Raw genomic sequence first — 21,472 nt, forward strand, 5'->3', positions numbered from 1 at the left:
GTAAGTAAGTAAGTAAGTAAGTAAGTAAGTAAGTAAGTAAGTAAGTAGTAGTAGTAGTAGTAGTAGTATATANANANAGANAGANAGNTGNANGAGTAGAAGAGAGAGAGAGGGAGAGTCGAAAATTAAAAAAGCAGTATGATTATAAAAGTTATAACGAATTTGTTGACAATTCTATGGCTCTGACGACGATCGCGTTGAAGCTGTATCCTATATGACTTCCAGTTCGCGCTTTTAAACGTTACTTGACAGCTAGAGCGGCAAACATTTGTCCGGTAAATATTTTACAGCGGAAATTTTTAGCATTTCCTTTTTGCGTTCTGTACACGACAGACGTGACCGCACGGAACAAAAGCGTGCGCTTTTGTGGCGATATCGCCTTGAACATATTATCGCCACGCCATGTGTCCTATGAGAATAATATAAAGTATTCTAATATTATTTGATAACTGGTCTCTCTTTATTAGTTTTATTTTAATGGATAATCAAATTGTGCCGAATTTAACGTGACTTTTCTTGCGCAAGACCGCCTGATATCTTTCATGGTATTTTGCTGTGACGACTTTTGAGGGTAAAAGGATAGCAAGAATAGAGGAAGCAAAAAAGGATAAGAGAGGGATAAAAACCACTACAAAGAATAATTTAAATTGTTAATCTTGTCAAATAGATCCTATTAAGGATTCAATTCACGCTGCTGCAACTACTTACTTAATTGGAATGTGACTGTCCACGATTTTCCGCAGCAAAACATTTTTCTCTCACTTTCTCTCGTTGTAGTTTGGCAATGACGTAACTTTACATGTCGCAATTGTTCAATGGTCGTTCTCTTTACGTTCTATCATTGTTAATGTGAAATTCAGCAGAGAGACAAAGCTTTCCCTTTTACAGCTGTTTCTCCAGCTTCGCTATCCTTTCGCGAAGGAACGTCCTTATTTATACCGGATTGCGTGTCGCTGAGAGTGGAAACTTGACCGAGAAAGGTTTTGAATCGCGCCGAGCAAGCGAGACTTTAATCGAAAAAGTTCGTGCAATTTGTCGCTTTCGTTCTCCCCAGCCGGTTGAACACCGGTAGGTGATCGCTCGTTTATTCGCGATGTTGAGCGTCCACTGCCTGCACCCAGCAACGTAAGAGCTTTTGTGAAAGAATTCTTACAATTAATCCGATACGGAAATGCGAAATGAAAATAGAAAACAGTTACCGAGAATCTTGGGATCAGCTTAAAAAAATTAGCATGATCCAATGTAAATTTAAACTTGAATATTTATGTTTTTAAATAGTTTTTACATTGTACTAAAAGCTGCGCCTTTATTTCAATTATTATACTGTAAATAATTTTTAATTTTGTGTTAATTCCACAAGTTTTAGAAGGTTAAACAACGACTAGCGTTATTTTTGCGTTTGTGAGTAAAGTTAAGCTTGCGTACCAGCTTAAGTAATGAGATTAACGTCACTGATTAAAATTTCTATATGCATGACTCGCGTAATTTTAATGCGATGATAAATGGCAATTGGCCAAGTTGCGGAATGCAATAATTCAGAATAATAATTAAGGGATTGTGTCATGTATTAAATTAAATATTGTTTATATATTGTAGAAACTGTATCTTTTATAATCGCTGGTACTTTGTTTTATCCTTTACTGACGGGCTTAATAAGCAAGCTGCATAAAATTTAAGTTTTTTTATGTATATGTGGACACGCAAATACTCTTACAAGCATTCAGTTATTTTTTTAGCAGTGCTCGGAAACTGACAATACATAACACAGTGTAAAGCAGTCGACAAACAATGATTAATTGTACGAGACATTACTTTGGTCAATGGATTTGATACGGCTGTTAACTCTATGTAAGCGATTAACTATTTCTTTATTTGCGGCGCAATCAACCGAAATGCATCGGTACAATATAGTACTAGCAATTCATCATTTAACACGATGTTAATACGGTGAATGCTCTTTTTGTCAATGCGAACATATCCGTTATGTAAAATAAGTTCAATACTATCTGTTACTGTGCTCGTATATGTGAAAACGGTACGAAACTGTACAAAATGGAAATTAATGCTTATCCAACATTAATTAAATACATCTTATTTTATATTTTCATACATATTAAATTTTAATTACACAAAGTAGTACAAAAAAATGAAAAATAAAGAATATGAAAGTATTTCGTGAGATAAGATATCTTTTCATAATCATTAATAATTTAATTAATTAACAAGATATCTATTATGGTTTTCAGATAGAAGCAACAGAGAAAGTATGCTTTTGCTGAAATCTAAAATTAGATACAAATCTAAAATAATTTTGTTGAACTGTTAAAATTCTCATATAAAATATAATGAATAATGCAGCAAATAAACTTTGACATTTTAGCAACGTTCCATTTGAACGTTCCAACTAGTTGCTAAAATAATATTAAAAATAAGTATAATTATTTTGATGGTCTAACAAAATTTATTTTCAAATTTATATTTAGTTAAATTTTTAGATACTATATCAAAACTGACCATTCCGTGAAAGGATGTGCTTTCACAATTTTAGTAAAAATGATGAAGTTATTCGTATTTACCTGAAGAAAATCAAGCATCAATTTTTCAGTAAAAGTTTTTCAGTAACAAATTTTTATAATTTTTAGAAATGACACTAAAAAAATTCAAGTTTTTTTGTACAATATTTTCGCCTCTCTGTTTGGATATGCGCCAGAACTTGAACACAAAACAATATACGTACACATACAATATTTTAAGATCACATCAAGCGTATTTCATTATCTACTGCGATAACATATCTTCATTTATTTTAATTTCGTGTCACACGTAAAAAAAATCAGCGTTTGTGATGGATCATCACAACGTTGAGAAAATGAAAACACAAGAGAGTCAATATGTTCAAACGAGTAATGTGTCCTTTATCAGATTAAGTCAGGTTAAACTTACAATGGGAATAAATTAAGATAGATCGTAAACATAACGTTGATTCGACGGCGTGGAAAATTCGATTTAACGCCGGTCAACTATGGCCACGCTTTGTGCATTACTATCGTCGTCGTAACCGGAGGTTTAATTACGCTCCCGAAAATTTAATGTAATTTGACACTGCGTAAAACGTTATTTTCCACCGTGTAGTTCCCCTTCATTCGATGATCGTTACGCCGTCAAGGGTCCTACTGTAATTTAATGAATTAAACGTGATGTTAAGCGCTATAAATTCATTGTCACGTTACCTTCAGCCTGGATACCGTCCGCAAATAATTCGATTAACGATTAATTTGAATCATTGTTATATCGCTACTTTACCAACGTCCAAAAATGTATACATGCATGCATTTCAGTTAAGAAGATATTGGTGAGAAATTTTCAATGCTCCATTTCCGTAAAATGTTCGATACTAGTTTGACAAGTTATATAATATCGCATTTGTATATAAATTTCAATAATTCCAAAAACATAGATGTAATTAAAAAAAAGATTCTATATTTACATAATGTTAAGAGAATAAAATAAAATAATAAAAAATAAGAAAAGTTGTGGAAGTCAACACAGTTAATAGTGCAATTATCTTATATTTATTTAGTTCATTCTATAAATCTTGATATAATTTCGCAACCATAATATAATAGAATGTTGATATTTCGACTCCTCTTTGAGTCAAAATTAATTATCCATTGTTAGATTACAAATTCTTATTCCGTAATGTTTTTAAATGTAATATAAACTTTACTTAAAAAACTTTGTATCAAGACATATACTTTACGTATATTCTCTAAATTTATCTTTATTTTATCAGTATGCTAACTGTCTGCTACGAAACAATTTTTGTTATCTATGTAATTTTAATTGTGTAATGGATTGTGGCGTTTATGTTGTGATTACAATAGTTTGTCAACTGTTGGGAAACCCATGCATTACATGAAAATATTTGATTACGGAACAAGAATTTGTGATCTAACCATCTAACAATAGATAATTAATTCTGAAGATGACTCAAAGAGGAGTCGAAACAAAAAAAATTCTATTATATTATAGTTGCGCTCATCGAAATTACATCAAGATTTATGGAATAAATAAATATATGGTAATCGCACTTATTAACTGTGTTGACTCTCATATCATTTATTACTTTTTATTATTTTAAATTTGTGGAGTCTTTGCTTTCATTAAATTTAAAATAAAATAATTTATTTTTTTATTGTGAAAGATAAATTAATTTATGTTAAACAAAAATTTTTAATAAAAATTTCTACCAGGACATTGCAACGTTGATCGGAGTCGACAATATCTAAAAGTGTGAGACCATCAGTGACGCGTTAAATTATAGGGGATAGAGAAAGTCGGATAGACGTCAGGTGATTAATTAAATGAAAGATTAAATTAAGCCAGATAGCAATAATTCTTGCTCGTCCACCATTGCAGACTACTATATTGGGGAAACGAATGCGATGGTACTGTAGCTTTATATGTAGCGTGTTTACGATTGTGGTTCACAGAGAATTTCGCGTGAAAGCGAACAAGAGAGAAAGAGGGAAAAATAATATTTAAGCACGATCGTCTGGGATGTATTCAAATGTGGCTCATACGAGCATCAAAATATTGAAATATTAAAAAAAAAACGTAAAAGAGAAAATGGAGAAAATATAAAGCCAATAGGAATGACAGAAATCAATTCGAGAGATACAATAAACGAAAGATTTTAATTCTCTCTCTCGTTTAGAAATTTTATTTTCACTATTTCTTATAGAATAGAAAGGCGTTAATTAGTATTTTAATGTGTTGCAGACGGCAAAATATTTAGCGTCGGCAGCATAGTTGCCGGGCAGATCGCAGAGGGACGTTATTCTCGCAACAGGATCCACGACCTCGTGTATGTATAGTCGTATGTACAGAAGCGCGCAACGCAAACTAATTTCATTTACTGTCCCGCCGTGTCTCACCGGCACCTAACTTTACTGTCAGGATGGGCCCACGGAAATGTTGGTTTCGACCAAGAACCGGTCCCTCGAACACCGAAACCTTTCTCGTCGACACGTTGCCATTCTAACTCTCGCGGCTGCTATCATCAACCCACCATGTACTCCGTATGAGCACTCTACCGGCACGTATTTTCGGGTCCTTCGGGGATGTTCTTGTATTCTGGCCCGAGAAATCACGAGCAAAAAGGCGCATTGAAAGCGATGACACATCTGTGATGTCAGATATACGAATATAAATTTCCCAGGAAGCTTCTGTGAAATTCTCATAAAAAGTGCGAATATCCAATATTAGTATGCAGTTTTTTCTAGAGAGAGAGCTTATGAAAGAGAGTTTATTTTAAAATATTTGAAATATAATTTTTATATACATACGCATATAAAAGAAAAAGGGTTTTTATGGTTCCTTTTATAATCCTTTTAAACCGGCAATTTAAATATATAAAATAAAAAAAACTATAACTTTTTTTCACATAATAATAAATCTTGATATCTTTCTCTATTCTTTCGTTGTTATAAAAGAGAATTACAAAAATTGTTTAACAGTAACATAAACAAGTTGTCAAAAACGTGTAAGTACATTATTATAAATTCACATCTCTCGTGAATTGTCAAATTTTCATTTCATTTCGTTTTTTTGGGATTGCAGCTGTGAGCATATATTCAACATGATAAATTGCATCATTTATCATACTTAACAAAGTGACACTGGACGAGACAAGAAAAACGCGAATATGCGACAATGTATAAATGGGATAAAATTTTGCGATGTTTTTCGATTTTCATGAAATTTTTGAACTCGACTTGAATGAAGCGCGTAAAACGACCGGAACACGTTGCATAATGGAATGTTTTATGTCCCATATCTCATATATTATTGAACGGTGTGAAACGAACTATATATTAACGAAGCTTAATACGACAGCGCGTCGCTCTTGCCTTTTTCTTATTTCCGCCTGAGTTTTATTCAGCGCGACAGTTGAACGAGCCGGCGAATCTCTCTTCTATTATACGGATCACGGATAATGAATTCTTACGCTCCAGAATCGGTTCTTTGAAATTATACTGTTCCAGCCGAGTTGCAGAGAATCTATAATAATACATAATCCCAAAGAGAGACGAGGAGGAAGAACGAGTCATATTTTTTAACGCTCCGACGGAACGTACTTACAAAGAGTGAGAATTATGTACATGCGCGATCTAGATTTGACTTTTCCCGGTCGCTTCCACAGGAAGTTGACACGGTCTTTCAACCGCGCGTAAATGCCCGTCAAACAAGGAAAAGTTTCGTGAATTAATTACACTTTGCTCGCATAACCGCGTCAAGTTTATCTGACATTTAGATTATGCATTTCTCATATTTGTCGAGAAGCATTCCAAGCGAGAACGACTTCGCGCGAGCAAATTTTGAATAATAGAGCTATTAAGCTTAAAGACCTCTTCGCACCCAAGCAATTCTCTGGCTTAGCGTATAGTTGTATCATATTATTACAATTTAAAAATATCCGTGTAGTCGCTTTAGATTTACTGAAAAACAAATCTGGTAGTCTTCGATCATATACACATTGTACGCAAGTAATAATTACTTGTTTCAAGTATTTCAAAAGTTCATATATCCGCAAATCTGTTATAAATTCATCACAAGCATCAAATTTATTCAAAATATATTCTAAATTTTAGTAAGTTTAATATTTCAATAAAGATTTTGTTAAATTAAAACGAATTCGATTTGCTTATTAAGTATAGAAGTATTAACTATAGAAGTGGCTTCTTTGATCAATTTTATATTCTTCAAAAAATAAATTCTTCTTTTAAGTACATAACAATAAGTTTTTCTAAAATTTGTAATAAGTATATTTTAAAATTATTTTCAAAAAAATATTCTTTGTTAAAATAACCGTTATTTGAGAGGAAGAAAGTAAATTGAGTAACTTTTCTTAGCAATAGAATATTTTTCTGTGTGTACATATGGACTGCTAATGTCAATTTCATATTTAATCTGATGAGTTGCGTCATCATTATTTAAATAAATAAATCAATTAGAAATAATATTATTCCGTGCCTTATGATGCTAATGATGTTGCTAATGATGTTGAACTTTTCGTTCAATAGGTCGTTTAATATTTTGACAAACGTAATTAAAAAATAATTGAAAAAGAAATATAATTAAAAAATAATTCATTCTATATCATACTTAAATACATAATTATGATATACGATGTGTACATTAGGCCTTTTCCTTTATAATAATTTTTTAATTCTGAAATAGATATTATTTAACAAATATAAACACAAACAAAAATATTATGAGTTACCTACCGGTTACTTATGTCGCGTACGTATGTGATTTGGTTAAGTCACTTAAAAAATACTGGAACGTAATTACAATATATATAAAAAAGTATTTAAAAATATCTAAAACATCAAAAATATGCAGTATAACATTTTACTAAATGATGATTTGAATTCATATAGCCTAACTTAAGTTGAAAACAAATGTATTATAGTTTCAGTCTTATTTTCACATTTTAGGTAACATAAATAGATTCATTTCATTTCAAAAGCATTGTATACATATATGAAAAAGTGGGGGATATTAACAGTCACATGTGTATATGATCGAAGCTAATAATAATAGCTATTAAATATATTTTGTTTAACATATGCATGCAATGTTTAATAAATATTGCCAAATGTAATAATAGTAATCAACTATTTGATAATAATTAGAAGGATAAGATAATGTTTAGAAAAGTAAAATGATATTAATTGGTTTAGTAAATGATCTATATTAATTGAACATTTTATTGAGATTATATTTCAAAGCCTCATTAATTATTATCTAATTATATAGGCCCAATTATTATTAGACTTTTTTCAGTATTTTTACGTTTAATCTTATAACATATGATAACATATAATATTGACTGATACACTATTTTAATACATTTATTGTGTATGTGTATGTGTTTTGTATAAAGTGTATATTATATTATAGCGCCACAATACAGCTTTAATGTGTTAGATAAAAAACGGATGAAGGATGATAGCAGCATTAAAAATATAAAAGCTGCTAAAGGACAGATTAAATAAGACTGTCTTCATTTCTCTTGGTTAAGTGGCAAGAAAAGAATACAATATTTAAAGATTCGGATTACCTGATACCGCCTCTCGTCGTATCGTAATTTAGCACTCTATTGCCGTGGAGCCACTGGACGACGCTGTATTGCACCTGCATCGCTATATGACGTACGACACACAATAATTCGATGGTGCTATCAGCTTCATAATATTTGTCCCGCAGTGGTTCGCCTAGGGCGTCCACTATTTGGACGGACGGCGCTGAAAAATTCAAAAAATAAAATTTATTAGGTATTATTCTTTGATCAGCAATGTTAAGGACTCAAATGGATAATTCTTATTTAATAACATCTTTTATCATCCAGAAAGAAAGTGAAACTAATATACTTTCCAAAAGTGCATTAACTTTTCGCATCCGACAAACATTCGACTACGCTCAACGAAGTCATAATTCTGGTCAATGCGAAAAAGATTGGGAATGTCGCAACCAATTCAGAGCTTTCCAAGCACATCGTCGACTTAAAGTTTCTATCCTCTTACAAGAAGTTTTCGAGTCCCCATATTTAAAGTAGAGGTACTTAGTTTAAATATCGAAATATTCGCAGCTCGTACGAAAGTTTTGTACATGATATATTACGGAGCATACTGCTACACTTTTGTTGAAAAGCTGTCTTTTATTTGAAACATAATATTTCGATCTATTAACTTCTGATATCCGATTTTTTTTCTGATTTATCATGATATTGTCTACATTATCTTTTATTTCGCTCAGACTCATATAATCTACTCTGTTATTTATATGTATATATATATATTTTTGCAATTTCTTGGACTTCTATTATTATTTAGCATTGACAAATCAACAAGTGAGGATAACCGGAAATTCGAAATTGGAGTATATAAAGATCTGCTTTTTATAACTGAATAGTATATATTTTTGGAACTTAAAGTGAAAAGGATAAGGTTTGATATTTTAAGATTTGACAGAAGAAAGAAAATTTGACAAGAGAAAGAAAAATTTTAATGCCAGTGCAAATTCTAGTGCAGAAATAAAAACCAAACCTTAATACACTTTTTATTTATCGCGGCATATTTTTGTTCGCTATCGCAAACGGTAATTCCGTCTTACAGCTGTCACTTGAAAGATCCTTATTCTAACGCAATCAGCACTATTTGTCGAGTTTGTCGAGTTCGCTGTGACAATTTGTGCGTCATGAAATTTGACCGTACACATGAGCGTGATATTGGATTACATCGAATTCAGCTTCAAATATTTAACTTTATGGCCCAATAAATATCTCTCATATTGACGTCATTGGGCTGTCCACATGATCAAGTATCAAACCAATGGAGCAAACCAATTCATTCGCGTATCTCCGTCACCGTCTTCCGTTCGGCTAGAATCATTTTCAATTGATTTCTCTTTTTATGTAGACTATATCGTGGCCATAAAAAACTAAGTAATGGAGGGCTACTGAAAGAAATCACGAAAAAGGGAAACGTTTTGGAGATAGATCAGAATGTTCTCTCGCGCCGACCTGGTACTCGACCTCATGAATACCGCGCGAAATGTAATCTCTCCCGCGCTCTCCCTTTTCTCTTTCACCCGGCTTTCTCTTTTTACGTTCCCCATCTGAGGTATGCCGCATTTTATTTTGCATACTTTTTTGCAACACTATACAAAATTTTCCTCATTCCACTATCGTGTCTCCATCTGGAAATATGTTTTTCGCTTATTCCCCTTTTCTTCTCTCTTTATCCAATAATTTTACGTTAACGTTGCAAATTTCGAGATATCGTATGTATTCGCAATTAATATAAATAATAGAATCCGAGCAGATATTAGTAGTTTTTTAAATACTTTGTGCGGATATTTATTTGTATATAATATTATAGAGATACATGTTATTAACATTATAATGATGAGTTTAATTTCAAATTACTATAATGAATAAAATTTATAAAACAAATAAGAATTATTTTCAATAAAACGCTAGAATTTTTGTATTTCATTGGGAAAAATGCGAAGGATAAAACTTTAGCAAAGAACAAAGAGCTTTCTCACTGTTACATTTGAATTTAAAACACATTCATTCTATTCTTGAATATTTCAAGAGTCGAAAAGCAGATTAGAGATTGTATCGCATTCGTAAAACTTGTACGCTCTTTTGTTAACATCGTAACATCTTCTTTTATTAATATCGCACAAAGAGTACGCGTTATAAAGAGGTGGAGACAGAGAAAGAGAGATCGATGGTAGGCGTACAGAAGAGACGGACGATGGATAAAGGTCGAGAGAGTAGTACTGCATACCAAAATCTCGGTTACTTTATCTTGCAGAATCTCAGTTCTCTCACGGATTAAGTGTTGATCCTTCTTTTTACGTGCGCCCATAAACCGGCATGGGCACAACGACAGTTCTAACGTTCCTCAAATATAATATAGCGACAATGGTTGCATTCAGCAGAGAAAGTATCTCTGCAACTGTTATAAAATTCTTTCATATAATTGGTTCACATTTAGATCCAGGAACTAAAAGCGAGATCAAGCACATTAAAGAGTTTTACAACAGTTGCAAAGGTATTTTCTCTGCTGAACGCAGTTATTAGCTACGTTCAGTTGATAAAGAAGATCAATAAGCGTTCAGAAATTTTTTAATAAATATGATTTCTTGTCATTAGTATTTCGCTAAGTAATAGAAATCAATTATAATAAAGAATCATTGAGGATTCATTGAGCTGCTTGTCTGCTGAACGCAGCTATTATTTACAAAATGAAAACATTTGCTGAAATATTAAAAAAATTTAGATTACTTAGATAGATTTGAAAAAATAATTTTATTGAACTATTAGAATTACAAAAATCTCAAATACAATGAGCAATGCTAAAAAAAATTTCTAAATTTCTATAGGAATTTTTTTTATGAAAAAATTTCTAGTTGAAAATAGATGAATCACAGAATTTTCTGGTTAAATTTATTAGAATTCTAATTAAGATAACCGGAATTCTAGTTGATATATAATATTTCTGGTAAAATCTACTAGAATTCTTATTTTTATTAGAATAATTGTATCAATCAGAATTCTAGTTATCTCAACTAGAATTCAAGTAAATTTAAGCAGATAATTCTGATTCGTCCATTTTCTAGAATTATTATTTAATTCAACCAAATCATTTTTCTCAGTGTGTTCTATAAAAAAATTACGTCATCTTGTGATCAAAAATTAAATAAATTAATAAAATATCGATATATTAGTATGTAACTTGAAAGTTATACGAACCTGAAAGTTATAGAAGATTAACTTTGGCAATTAGTATGAGCATTTTGTGTAATTATTTTAATAGTCCATCAATAAAATTATTTCAAATTTGTATCTAGTTAAATTTTTAAATATTTCAACGAAACTTTTTCGTGCAAAATTGTTTACTCGTTTTATGTATCTGTTTTATGTTTCTTTGTGTGATGATTTGTGATTATACGCTACTGATTATATCTTGGACACGATAAAATAATTTTCATGTTAAATTATTATATTGATAATAGTACTTTTCGGCATTTACATATTATACCATATAAATTGTAAATAATTATGAATTTCTAATAAATAATTATAAACTAAACTCTAGAGATTAATTAATTTGCGATTGTTATATATATATATATTTATTACGCAAACATAAATCCATTCTGTTAAAAAAATAGATAATTGATAATTGATTGGAACATGCGACAATAGTCAGGCAGGGTGCATTCATATCTCTTGCGTTAATTATCGTACGGCGCGATCCATCGATAAAACGCGATTGCAAGATTCGCACAATGGACAATTGTGTTTACCGTAATTTGACTTTCAAAGTTGAACAGATATAGAAAGAGAATAGGTTGCTGGGAACAATGAGAATGCGCAATTCGACGATATATCGTTCTTTCAATGGCATTTGACGTTTCGGACCGCGTTACAAACGACCTCATGAAAGCTCACGCACAAAGGTATCAACAGTGTGAAACGATTAAATTTTAATTGTACGAATATCGAGTGAAATCTCGATAACAGGAAGGGCGAAATAAATGGCTAACATCTCCGTGTCACCATCGAGATGTAAATATAAAATAATTATTCGCAAAAGATTATTTATAAAGTAGCGATATTTCAAGGCAATCGATGATCGTCGCGCACACGACAGACATTATTTCGACAAATTACGAAAATGGAGAAATTCTAGAGGATAAGTGCGAGAGACTTTAAGTAGATAATCCCTTTGAACTCGCGTTAGGAGATTCTCGGCGATAACATGAAGAAGCTACGTCGTTTTATCTCGTAGAAGCGAAAGCTTACAATATAATCTCACATCAGCAAAGGCGCGCGAACCAGGAAATAAATAAAAAAAACTTTTGCCTTTTTTATTGTAACCCTGAAATTCTGTACGATTTAACGAAAACTAAGTCAAATACGATATCGCGTCTTTACTTATTAAAATTTATTATAACTTTTTTATTTCTTTGTGCATATTACTGTAGCTTCAAATTTGAGATATATTTTATATATGATCATAATAATAAGAATAAAGATGGGTGGATGAGATATTTATTAAAAAAAATCGCGAAATCGCGAAAGAAATACAAAATATTTTGCTGTTATAGTTTAATGAATTTGACGATGTCAAAATAAACAGTTGGTGCGATTATTTTAAAACATCTCTCGTATATGAGGAGAACGGTTTTGTTAAAATATTTGAAAATACAGCTAAATAGAAATTAAAAAATAATTGTTTAGATTGTGGAATAATTATGTAGGACGCTCAAATTAATAATTAGAATATCAAATCTTTTTGAACTGAATATCAAAAACTTGTCTACATAATTATTTTAATGATTTAATAAAATTATTTGTAACTTCATCAAGTTTAAATTTTAATTTCGGCGAAATCATTCTTTTCATGAAAGATATTTGTTTAAATGATCATATTAATTATTTACTTTAACATCGCGTATATCGTATAAATTCGTATGGAATATTTTTGTATTTCCTCGAGTTATTGATTTTGCTTTTTAATAAATGTATCCATTCATCTATCTTTACTTTTATTTCGTGATGCTGGCTGTGTATTTTTACAGTGTGCCTTTATTGTTCTTAGCCCCTTTAAAATTATGCAATTTCTCTCCTCACATTTATTAAAATCTTCTTGTAGTTTGCAATTTTCCATTGTCCATTCCTCTAGGTCTACATAGCTGCCACTTCACCTTTACGTACCATCATTTCGCCGAATTAGTCGACACACCTCGATTACCAGAGATGAAGTTCTTCCGCTTTGCACCGCGCCATCTTTCTGAACCGAACAGAACGTGGATTTTCTCTTTCCTGTCCCCGTCTATCTCAACTATAAGGTACTTCGTTTTCAATTATCCTTTTAAGCGATCTCCGCCGCAAGAACATTGCAGACGGAGGCAATTTGTCCGATCGCTAGTAGAATTGCGGAATTTGAGTTTCTCTTCTTCTTGTCTACTTTCTGTCGTTAGAATATTGAATCGTAGGTAGGTATTACCGGAGATATAGCGTCTCTTTCTTCTTTGCTCTCTTGCTAATTTAAATGAGCACGAAAGTGGCACTGAAGAAAGGAACGGCTCAAGAAAAAGGTTTTTCTTACCTTACTATAATTAGTCTATGTTGTTTCAATTCTTGCATTTAGCTTATCTATTTTTATTTAATTGTTAAAGCATATATGCGTATAAAAACTTTAATCTATTTTGTTTTAAAATATTTTTAATAATTTTGTTGTAAAATATATAGTCTATATTTCATCAAGCTTTTGGTTCGCAAGACGAAATAAAACTTGCGTTAAAATTATTCCAACTTTAAAATCTCTTTTATATTTTTCCTCTGTTCGTCACGCTACATTAAATTCGTCTCAGACACAGACGGGCGAAACAAAAAGGTGTTAAATAGAAAAAAAGAGACATGTGAAGAGAGAGAGCAAATATTAGAGAAGTTTTCGTTCTTTGCTCCGCTTCTTTTAAGAAGATAAAACAATTGCGTCAAATTGCTCAAAAAGAATTCACTCAGAAAAGTCTATGGCATTTTATAAGGAATTTAAATCTGGCGTGAATAGAAAGAGTGTAAATTTATCCAAATTTTTTAATTTACTCACAGCGAACGTGTGAATCAGAAGCGTGCGGAAATCTTCTTTTCGCGAAGCTACGATTTGATGAAGCATAATTGTCATCGTTATCAACATTGTTGTCTCGAAATTGATGGTAGACAGAAGATCGTTAGCACACGTTATCACTTACCGTTAATGTGTAGGTTGACATAAATGAACTTTGGTGGATGGGTGCTGATTTGACACTCGTATTGGCCCTCGTCGCTGCTGTTAACACGCTTGATTCGCAGACGCCAGTTGTCCGGGTACTGAAATTCGATGGTATATCTCGAATCACCCGTATATGTCTGCTGACCCACCGTCAGCAATCTCATCTTCTCACTACTCTCCTGTCGCCGCAGCCAGGATACCTGCATACAAATACAAAACGATCCTTCTGAAGAATGTGGTTTCCTTTAAAACTAAAAAAATTGTTCTCATCATCTTCTGCTCGTTTACAATAATAATTTTAATAATTATTGCGTACATCCTTCTGCGACTTCCATTAGTTTTATTGTTTATTTTTATTTTAAAGATTGAGAGTCCGATTCTATATATAAATATTTATATTTATATAAATAAGATCATAAAAAATTGTTTCAAATAATAATCAAACCAAAAATTTAGAAGAAATTTTTAATCAAAATAGATATTTCTTATAGAGTTTCGGCCACAAAAACAATGCTATAAGTCAAATTGATCTATTACGTTTGCTTTTAAAATTATTTTGAATTTTACGATAAAAAATCAACAATTTATAGGAAAAGAGAGTAGCTGCTTTCAGCAAAGAGAACTGATCAGTGAGAGTTCAGTGATTCTTTAATGTAAGAGATTGGTTTCCTACACTTATATATTCCGCGAAGAACTAAAGGTAAGAATCAATCATATTAAAGAATCACTGAGCACTCACTTATCAATTTTCTCTGCTGAATACAGTATATAATATATAATATATGCAGTTTGTAGTCATAATATAATGTGAAAAATAAAGTACTCAACTAATTTACTTTGTCTTATGTAACTAAGGAATGATTTAAAATGTCATCATCTTTTGTATTTGTTTTATTATTCATTTTAGAAATGAAAATTCCCCATTTTAGAAAACATTTTTTAATAAAATTATAATAATTTATTACATATATTTCATTTATAATAAAATTTTTAATAAAGAAGATTTTATTAAAAAAAAGAATAGACTTATAATATTGAAATCCGGCTATTCTTATACTAATCGTTCTTATACTAATTTTGTTAAATATTGTAAAAAAGTTTCTATTTTTCAAACTATATTTGAGATAATTTTTTATTTTTTGCTAATAAGAAATCAATATATAAAATTTAAATACATCTATTTTTATTCCTTTATTTAATTTATTATTATTCATTCCTTTTATAATAGTCGACGATTTTTCATTCTAAAATTCAAAAGTAACTATATATATATATATAACTTGACGTACTGAAATAATTTGGCATTCTTTTTTGTGACTAAAAATTTATTAAAAAACCATCTACTTTGATTAGAGTTATTTAACACAAATATTTGTTGTAATCTTGTATAACGATTATACAAATATGACTCAACAGTATTTGTATTCACCAAAGATGTAGATATTTTTTTGGACCAAATGTCTACACCAGTCAAGTACTGCACGTAAAAATATCAACAGGTGTATAGACAATCGTTCATACGGATTTTTCCGGTTGTATCGACAATTCTCATGTGTACGCGTTTTATATGCAAGCATGTTTGCATCGCTCTGCTATCTTTTCTGTAAAAATATTCGATTCTTCTGACGACGTATGTTTTATTTTCACATTTTATTTTTTGGTTAATATTTCTATCGCAATACTGCGGTAATCGAAAAATTTAATAGAAATTTATTGATTATGTTGGAAATAAGCTAACATTACTTTGGTTTCTCCCACAGAAATATTTTTATCAGACAGATATTCGTCTGATAACCATATACAGCAAATATTTTTCCAATAAAATATTTTCTTTCACATTGTTTCTTTTCTATACTTTTCTATACTTTAAAGAACTTGATTTGTTGACTAAATTGGATTTCATTTCATCTCAGTACAATAAATAAATTTATTAAATAGCGATTATAATCGAGATTTATTACAAGTTTATGTCAAGATTAGAGATAGCAAATATGAAATACATAGAGGAGTTTATCCATGTAATTGACGTTGAGTAACATGTTGAATAGCCCTATTATAGATGTATATATGTAATATCTTCTACATAAATCTACGGGAGCTAATTGGGTATTATCGGTTTAGAGATTTAGTTTATGGTTTGATAACATATACGTATATGAAGGTACAAGTTATCATCAGTTTTTAACTTCCGTTTTTCTCGAGACTGTATTAAATTTGTTTTAGCTGCTGATGTAAAAAAGGTAATTTAGGCCCGATTTTTCATTATCTGGTTAACTTATGGTTTAATCTAATATTTTATTCTATTTATTCTATTAGGATTCATCTATGTTATTGAAGCCCATTGGGTGAAACATCAGGTTAAACTTAATAATGAAAAACCGGATCTAAAAGTGCAAATAAAATATCTTAATCTATCATATTCTTTCATTTTAATAAACTTCTAATATTTAAATATATAATTATTTCTCTCATCCATAAGCGATATATGTATCTAGTAAAACATTTAGTATTAGATCTATATAATATTGCTTGTCAGGATATTACAGAATTAGAAATATTAAGAATTCCGTCGCAAAAAATTATCTTGCTCAAGTAAGACTTTTAATAGCTGAATTTTTCAGACCTTATGCTGTTAATGAAATAAAAAGTAATTTATTTATTAGAAATGCTTTTGATAAAAATTTCTAAAGTTTATATATATGTACATACATAAACAGATATTTAATTTCAATTTAATTTGCAAGTCGGTGGTATTGGTTAACTATAAATTATATTATAAATTGCTACTACGAAACAGGATATTATCTGTTCGAGCGCCAGAGAGATTCATGCGCGCACAACCGATATCTGACCGCATAATTTGTTCTATAGTTTTAGGTGTGGATAATGCAGAAACGCTGCTGTAACTGCATTAAAGCAATACACGCAAACCAAATGAACATGATAGTACTTGGCAATAAAGTCACTTGTAGCTTTGCATACTCATAAGGTGGTTTTGCAACAGATTAAATGTCGTTATACTGTTGTTGTATATCATGTCAAATTTTTTTAATTATTATATTTTTTTAATTATTATAAAAATAAAAATAAAAATATTATTCAATTAAAAAAATACGCACTATTATCTTTAAAATTCTTACGTTTAACATAAGATTTGAGTAAGTAATCATAAAATGTCAAGGAAAATTTATATAAATAAAGTTTTACGAACACGAATTTACTACTAAATTATTACGTGCAGATTACGCATGCGAAAACCGGGTCACCAGTGGCGATTACGTGAATTTCTTCTTAAATTTGTTCCTTGAAATATAAAATGTACAAACGCGCCAGCGTAGCAGATTAATCATAATAAGCTAAACGTAGCTTACCCGAGGTGTAATAAGGCAAAATATTCTGAGATTAGTTATGAATTATTGCACTATGCATTTGCAGCAGTGATTAAAAGCTGTGGGTAACCAGATATGAAGCACGAAGGAAAGGAACGAACAATATGACTGAGTGTGCGTTTTCACACTTACGGTTTTGTCCTGCAGCAACGATATTCTGCAATCGAGCGTAACACTAGCACCCGCTTGTACGGTAATGTTAGAACTCTCGCCTTCGAAGTGAGGGCCCCATTTGTGATCGTGATGATGTTGATGCTTGTTCAAAGTGCTGTGCGTATCAAAGATGTAGTTCAGCATTGGTGCATCCGTCGGCACAGATCGCTTTGCCGCCGTCGTCGATTTCGTCGAAATCGAGTCCGTCGCCAGAGGCAGTTCTGTAATTTGCAAAGAGAAAGTGTCATGTTAATAAAAAAAAGAGCTGGAAACGTTACTTTAAGATTTTAATTAAACATAACGCGTTATTGTAAGCGTTACTTTTTATAAAAAGTAATTCGTTATTATTACATGTTATCAGTTTTAAGAAATAATGTTTTACCGTTATCGTTACTTAGAATGTAACAATTTACTTTTCTCATTATTTCTTTGTAATGCTAAAATATTCGATTTTAAAATGACATTATTTAAATATAATATAATTAATATAATTAATACTAAAAATTAAAATTGTAAAACTTTTAAAGTATTTTATATATAACTTTTAAAGAAATTCTAAATATTATAATCTTTATTGTATAGCAAGCTTTTTCTTTTTTTAAAACCTAACAAATATTCCAATTTTTTATATTAATATTTTTATATTTTAATAGACTCATTTTTAGGAATTTCGAATGTATTCATAAACAAAAAATTTTATCAAAAATTTTTATTAAATATTGTTTTTAACATTGTTGTTAAGTGCATTCTAACACTCAACACTGTTAGTATTAAAATCTATAGTTTATGTTACATAATATAGATTTTTAGTATTGGCAGCGACTATGGAAATATTCGGGATGCAACGCATAAGATGTAAAGTGTAGTAAACTAAATATTTTTCAAAAATATTATTCAAAAATATTTTTATTAAAAAAATTATATTTAAATAGAATATTTCTATCTAATCTAATCTAATAAAAATAATGCGATGTATTGAATACATCTAAAAATAATTGGGAACTAAAGTAACGATAAAAGAAACGATGTATTCGTTATTGTAAAAATATTACATTATTATTACTGTCACAGAAAAAAATAATAATTGTTAGGAAAAAAATAACGATAACAATAACGATAACAACGCAAGTAATTCTTAACCCTAATAAAGAATGCCTTAAAATGCTGTTTAACAAAAAAATAATATTTCGTAATTTGGAGATTTTTATGTTACAATATTTTTAAACACGAAGCGTTTCATTACGTTTAAATAATTTTTGTTGTTTGTTGTATTAATATGAGCATAAATTAACGAAGATCTGTATTTCATATTACAATAAATACGAGGCAAGTGTGTGACACGTATCATATCGTTTAACATTTCGAACAGCAGCGCATATATTAAATGTACACATCGTGTCATCATTCGAATTGTCATGATTGTTTACGGCATCATGCGCCACATTTACATATTTTCATATTATGTACACTCTGATGAGTTTCTCCCTGCTTTTTGCATTCAACCCTTCGCACCCGATCGTAACTCGTGACTTTATTTAATCGATTCGCTGGCATTCTCCTGTTATGGGCCATCGCTCAGGTTATCGACATTCAGCCAACCTGCCAATAACGGCCAATATTCGACGTAAATATGCATTTACGCCCGCAACAGGCGCAGTCGAGACATACAACATCCTCGTGCTGATATTACCATTACTTACAGCGATCGTACGTTCCGAATTTTTCGGTATATTTCTGAATAGAGAATATGTTTTTCTTTATTCCGATTTATTGAGAAAGTCATACATTTCATGTAGAAAGAGAAATAATATCAGAGACAAAATACGAAATTTATTATATTTTTTATTAAGAACATTATATCAAAGTATATTATAAAATTTTTAATCTTTCTAATCATTAAATATTGTATTTGATTGAAAAATAAGTTAATTCCTTCGTCTTTCTTTATTTTGTAATTTATGCATGGATTAAAATTATTACTAAATGTTTTTGTGAGAAACAATTTCTTAAAATTAGTAGTAAGTTCTTAGGAGAACTTCTTTGAAGAATACGCCAATTTTTACACTTCTATTTATATTACAACAACATAACGAATACGAACATAACGATTTAATTTTACAAGCATTCCGTTTATGGTTACCGTTTACAGTTCTTCGTGCTTTGTACTCTCTTTTAACTTTGATAATGATAATTTCTATAGCTGCGCTTTATACTACCGACAAAGTTCGCAGTACTATCTGACATTGTCGGATATGTTGAATATCTTCATGATTATTTCGTCGCAAGTAGAGAGAGAAAAGACGGGAGAGAGAATGGAAAAGTCGAGAATGAAAAGGAACGAAGATCTCGCAGGGGGAGCACAATGAAAGTCACATTGCTCGTTCGCGACCGAGGATCACCAAGTTAGATACTAACTCGTGATGACAAATTTTTCTGAGTTTATACCGTAGAAGAAGCACCTTCACAGTGTTCAGACATGTGATGTTTAGAGCCAAAGAAATAAAATGAGAAGATGTCTTCTACTAAAAAGTTAAGGTGGAAATTCCACGTAGATTGCCTTACCAGTTATCTCGGATCTCATTGTTCCTCTTTCACTCGTGTCTCATTGTTCCTTTTTTCATACGTGCGCTTTTTGATGATTATTGAAATCTTGTTCTTTTTGAAAATAGAGATTCGTAAATTTGTATTATAATAAACATTACTCTCTGTGCTATTGAAAATTCTATTTAATATATTATATGTTATATTATATTTAATACTGACAATTGTCGAAAACTATTTAACGCGAAAACTGTCAAAAACATTTATTCACGTACTTGCTGTTACAATATATGTAAATTTGAATACGTATATTTCAAAAGTTGTTCAAATTTCAGCAATGCTATAAATACAAGAAACTTACGTGGGGTATATCGAAAAATTTGACATACCGAATACTTCTCTTTCATAAGTTTCGTCACGTAACGCCAACAGAAGTTCCATTTGAGAACACCGCGGACGTAAAGCCCGCTGCAGTCGATTGTTCTACGAAGACGAATTGGAGCACTTGTGCAGGTAATCCTGACTTTCATCGAGTCAGCGATAGGTGAGCACGGGAGTTCCCCGGACCTCCAGCAATTCCGGCAATCTTCTTCGAGAGATCCGACACAGAATTCACGGGGTTGTGACAGAGGGAAGAAAGGAATATACGAGCGCACAATCCCACGACGAAGTCGCACGTCAAAAGGGATCAGTATGCCGCGGAGCGCGAAATTTTCTTTTCCGCACGCGACTCTTCGCCGTCATCTCATGCTTCTGAAGCTTCCTTATTCCTTTCTCTTTTCCCCGCACATTTCGATCTCTTCACCGTTTGGCTTCATCGGTCGCCTCTTCTTTCTTACTTGCACTGACGCGTCAATTCCGTTCTCCTGATCGTGGGAATTTTTCTTTTCGCCCGAGGGAAGAAAAACTGATCAGGAATTCCGGAACTGTTGGAAGCGTGTCTCGGATACCGAGAAGAATCTATCTAGCCAGTCATTCGTCAGTTCGTCACTCTCTCTTTTTCGCTCTCCGTCTCTCTCTCTCTCT

General features: G+C 31.1%; 1 protein-coding gene across 1 annotated transcript in view; it reads right to left on the bottom strand.

Annotated features, from left to right (window-relative positions):
• The window catches only part of LOC105623119 (limbic system-associated membrane protein), a 52,334-nt gene that overhangs the window by 9,533 nt on the left and 21,329 nt on the right, over positions 1-21,472 (bottom strand). The window contains exons 2-4 of the mRNA XM_012204519.1: positions 17,885-18,126; positions 14,344-14,563; positions 8,132-8,315 (exon numbers count right to left, since the gene is read on the bottom strand). Coding sequence (XP_012059909.1) covers positions 8,132-8,315; positions 14,344-14,563; positions 17,885-18,126 — 646 coding nt within the window. The remainder of the gene's footprint in view (positions 1-8,131; positions 8,316-14,343; positions 14,564-17,884; positions 18,127-21,472) is intronic.

This window comes from Atta cephalotes, assembly GCF_000143395.1.
Source record: "Atta cephalotes unplaced genomic scaffold scaffold00053, whole genome shotgun sequence".
NCBI lineage: Eukaryota > Metazoa > Arthropoda > Insecta > Hymenoptera > Formicidae > Atta > Atta cephalotes.